Here is a 4,694-nt window from a genome sequence, read left to right on the forward strand (position 1 = left end):
GGAGATAGGGGGCTAGCCTCCGTAAAGCACCACCCTTCTTGTGGTGTCGGGAACGCTCTTGTCGGCCCTTGAAAATCCGAGCGAGGCAGTATAATTTTCGTGGCAGGCCGTACCCATATCCGCAGCAGGTCTCCAAGGTGAACAGCCTCTGGCAATTGAACAATGTAGGTAAGGGAAGTCGGCAAATTGGATCCGTAACTTCGGGAGAAGGATTGGCTCTGGGGGCCGAGTCAGACAGGCCGAGATCAGATACGTGTCGGTCCAGTTGGGGGCTGGTTTCTTTGCTGCTTTGTGTGCTTCGGTGCGCGTTGTGGTGAGGTTACTGGACTCTGACCCGGGTCGATCGTGGGCGGTTTCAGCTGTTAGTGTCGTGCAGCTAGCAACGCGCGAGGACATGTTCCACGTTGCGTCAAGCGGCTGTACTTCCATGGTCTGGCGCGCGACGGCTAACTCAGAACTGGCACGGACCAGGGGAATCCGACTGTCTAATTAAAACAAAGCATTGCGATGTCCACTGATTGGTTTTGACGCAATGTGATTTCTGCCCAGTGCTCTGAATGTCAAAGTGAAGAAATTCAACCAAGCGCGGGTAAACGGCGGGAGTAACTATGACTCTCTTAAGGTAGCCAAATGCCTAGTCCCTATCTTCTATCTAGCGAAACCACAGCCAAGGGAACGGGCTTGGCTTATAGCCAATGACCTCGTCTGATAATGTACCTGGTCAATGGGACAAGAGAAGGACTGTTCGCCTCGAAGTCTGCTTCTCATCCAAATCTTGCAACGGTACATTCTGTATCCGACACGTGGCTGGACAAGCTTACGTATTCCTTTTGGTGTCTGGACTGGACCATGTGTTCGGCTAGGCCCATTAGGTCTGGTGTTATGCCAGAGCGATGACCATAAACCGTGCTCCGGATTTCGGGGTACGGGGGTCGACACGATATCTTATTGTGGTATGAGCGTGAGGATACTAAATCGTCAATTGACGACTTCCCGTCTTGTTAGGGGGGCTTTAAATCCTATCCCTGCCGGACGTAATGATTTGAGGACATGTTCCTCTATTATTTCCTTTGATATACACCTAGCTTCGTGCTAGTCGGTATATACCCTGGCTTAGAGGTTGACTCCCTAGGCTTCAGTGGTTGACTTGTGCATGCACCTGGCTTCGTGCTGGACTGTATGTACCCTGGCTTAGAGGTTGACTCCCTAGGCTTCAGTGATTGAATCTTGCATGCACCTGGCCTTGAGCTGGACTGCATGTACCCTGGCTTAGAGGTTGACTCCCTAGGCTTCAGGGGTTGACTTGTGCATGCACCTGGCTTCGTGCTGGACTGTATGTACCCTGGACTAGAGGTTGACTCCCTAGGCTTCAGTGATTGACTTTTTACATGCACCTGGCTTCGTGCTGGACTGTATGTACCCTGGACTAGAGGTTGACTCCCTAGGCTTCAGTGATTGAATCTTGCATGCACCTGGCCTTGAGCTGGACTGCATGTACCCTGGCTTAGAGGTTGACTCCCTAGGCTTCAGTGATTGACTTTTTACATGCACCTGGCTTCGTGCTGGACTGTATGTACGCTGGCTTAGTGGTTGATTCCCTAGGCTTCAGTGGTTGACTTGTGCATGCACCTGGCTTCGTGCTGGACTGTATGTACCCTGGCTTAGTGGTTGACTCCCTAGGCTTCAGTGATTGACTTTTTACATGCACCTGGCTTCGTGCTGGACTGTATGTACGCTGGCTTAGTGGTTGATTCCCTAGGCTTCAGTGGTTGACTTGTGCATGCACCTGGCCTTGTGCTGGACTGTATGTACGCTGGCTTAGAGGTTGACTCCCTAGGCTTCAGTGACCGACTTTTCACATGCACCTGGCTTCGTGCTGGACTGTATGTACGCTGGCTTAGTGGTTGATTCCCTAGGCTTCAGTGGTTGAATTTTGCATGCACCTGGCTTCGTGCTGGACTGTATGTTCCCTGGCTCAGAGGTTGACTCCCTGGGCTTCAGTGGCCGTAGGAGCAGTAATGGCTCTTCGGAAATCTTGAAGAAATTTAAAAGAAAGGCGTGACAGTGTTATCTCGTTCAGATAGGGTACTCGTGACCCCTTTTGTTCAAGGTTTGCGCTGTGTTGTTCCGCCCATTTTCGCCTATAAGGGGAATGTGGGAACACGTCAGCTGGCCAAACACCAGTAGAAGAACTTGAAACCCTAGCTGACAGTTAGCCAGTACAGCAATGAACTGGTCGACCGGTCCCTTCTGGGGCCCTGACACGCTAGGTACACTGCTTGCAAATTGGGGCAGTATGCGAGCATGTGTATTTCACACTGTCCCACCCCAAAAAAAACCTCATGACAATTACAAATATACAGAAAATTTGCTACATACCCGCCGACTCAGGAAAAGGTGGTCGGCCAGGTATTCCAGTTAACCTGCCCATATCACTCGTCTCCCGGGGCAATGGACGACGTGGTATTAATAAAGCTAGTTGCTCCAGCTTATCGCACATCTCCCGAAGTAATGGATGTTGCGGTGCTAACGTTAGTTACTTCAGCACAATCAGTACGGAGACCGTGGACGCCTCGCCCAGTCGCGGTCCTCCAAGTGCTGCTCATTCGCCCACATACACACATTCAGTTACGTCCTTAGAATGCCGATGGTGCCTATATCAAGCGCGATCAAGGATCGGCCTCAGTCAGCATGTGCGGCAAAAACATGTGACGGCATATAACGACATTAAGCGATCGAAAATCGCAGGCAAACTAAAGAGGCGCTGGTGCACAGAGGAGGATGATATGTTGATACGAAAGGCAAACGAGATTGTGACGAACAATCTTGCCTTAAACAAGAGCCAATTATATGATTCGGTCAGTACAGTCTTCCCAAGAAGGTCTCGCGAGGCCGTAAAAAGACGTCTTATAAGTCTTAAGTGGGTTCCTCTTACCGTCGGGGATCCCGAGCTGCCTGAGATCGTTCAGTCTCCCACGAGAGCTGAAACACCGATTGACGACGCCTGGCGCTCAAAACTTTTAAATGCAGTGATTGAAGAGTGCGAGAAACGTCATGTGCTATATAAGCTAGCTTATGCCGTACACACATCGGGTGTGTCAATCGAGCAAGGGCGTAGGAGGCTAAATGATTACGCGAAGCGGTCCTTCCCCGCTAACATTCGTGATCCGCGTGAACGGGCCCGGCCGAGGGAGCCCAGTGCGTTAAATGCGAAGCAATTAAATGCGCGACTGCTACAAAAGCAGTTACTGAGAAACATGAGAAGAGGAGCACATAGTGTCCTCTCGGGTGGGTGGAGAACGGCATATAAAGGGGTCACACCTTTGCCGAGCGACTTTGACGCGTACTGGAAAAGTATCTTCTCTAGCGAAAGCGTTACCGATGACCGTCCGGTAGCGTCCAGGTGTCCCGTCGCCTGGTCCTTGGTCAATCCAATCACCGTGATAGAGGTCGAATCGACCTTACGATCAATGGGTAGGTCAGCGCCCGGACCTGATGGTTTAACGCCAAAGGCACTGAAAAAGCGCAAGCTCGAGCGCACAACGGCGTTTCTTAACTTAATGCTCGCCCTGGAATCCGTCCCAGAACATCTTAACTTGGCGCGTATGGTCTTTGTCCCGAAATGCGAAACACCCCAGTGCCCAGGAGATTATAGACCAATATCGATCACCTCAGTAGTGATTCGATGTCTGCACAGCATCCTCACGAAGCGATGGAGTGAAACCTTGCCGAGTCTCCACAACCAACTGGCGTTTTTGAAACGAGATGGATGCTTTGAGGGTGTCGTTGCAGTACACTCTATCCTACGCGAAGCACAGCTCGCTAGGAACAACTTGGTGATGACGTCAATAGACGTTTCAAAAGCGTTCGACTCCGTATCCCATGACACAATAAAACGGGTCGCGAAGGCGTACGGAGCGCCAAAACCGTTAGTTGCGTATATTGCCAGTTCGTACGCCTCTTCTAAGGCGCTTATAAGGGGCGTGGTTAGTCCGATCGGTAGAGGTGTTAGGCAGGGTGACCCGCTCTCGCCGCTTCTGTTCATCATGTGTATGGACGAGGTAATCAAACACACTACACGCGAACATGGGGCAAAGATGGGTAATCGTAGGATTGACTCAATCTTGTTTGCGGATGATGTAATGCTCTTTGCCGAATCCACTATCGGCATGCAAAACAAGCTGAACCTGCTTAATACTGGCTTGGAAAAAGCTGGTCTCCTTATTAGCCCACAGAAATCGCGCAGCCTGACCGTCGCTGCTGAGGGTAAATCTAAAACGGTATGTGTCATCCCTCACACGTACAATATAGGCGGGGTTTCCTTAGGCCCAATCAGCGTCACTGATAGCTTTCAGTATCTTGGTATACGATTCAACTACCGTGGAATCGCAAAGCAACCGATAAGCATGATGGCTACAAGGCTCTTATCCGAAATTACAGACGCCCCACTATCAGCGAGTCAGAGGCTGATTTTGCTAAAGCAATACGCCCTTCCCAAATTACACTATACGGGGCAACTAGGACTTGTCAGTAAAGCGGACCTGGAGAAAGTCGATCTCCTAATCCGCAAATCGGTGCGGAAGTGGCTAGGGCTGCCACATGACACTACTAATGGGTACCTCCATGCGCGCATTAGAGATGGAGGAATCGGGGTCGAACCCCTATTTCCGTTGGCAATATTCGGGTTCCCGCCG

The 4,694-nt window shown here is 50.9% G+C and overlaps 3 protein-coding genes across 3 annotated transcripts; 1 reads left to right on the forward strand and 2 right to left on the reverse strand.

Annotated features, from left to right (window-relative positions):
* Window positions 1-187: 187 nt before the first annotated feature.
* On the forward strand, window positions 188-493 carry Smp_183630 (hypothetical protein; the record flags this gene model as incomplete). Its single annotated transcript, XM_018792074.1, has 1 exon — window positions 188-493. A coding segment is annotated over one exon (306 nt), but the record flags the coding sequence as incomplete, so codon positions are not given.
* Window positions 494-2,931: 2,438 nt separating this feature from the next.
* On the reverse strand, window positions 2,932-3,090 carry Smp_191070 (hypothetical protein; the record flags this gene model as incomplete). Its single annotated transcript, XM_018792075.1, has 1 exon — window positions 2,932-3,090. One exon carries the CDS (start codon window positions 3,088-3,090, stop codon window positions 2,932-2,934), a length of 159 nt encoding a protein of 52 aa, XP_018644099.1.
* Window positions 3,091-3,153: 63 nt separating this feature from the next.
* Smp_191080 (hypothetical protein) lies at window positions 3,154-3,306 on the reverse strand (the record flags this gene model as incomplete). Its single annotated transcript, XM_018792077.1, has 1 exon — window positions 3,154-3,306. One exon carries the CDS (start codon window positions 3,304-3,306, stop codon window positions 3,154-3,156), a length of 153 nt encoding a protein of 50 aa, XP_018644100.1.
* Between the last annotated feature and the right edge of the window lie 1,388 nt (window positions 3,307-4,694).

Source organism: Schistosoma mansoni (genome assembly GCF_000237925.1).
Source record: "Schistosoma mansoni, WGS project CABG00000000 data, supercontig 1471, strain Puerto Rico, whole genome shotgun sequence".
NCBI classification, from domain to species: Eukaryota; Metazoa; Platyhelminthes; class Trematoda; order Strigeidida; family Schistosomatidae; genus Schistosoma; species Schistosoma mansoni.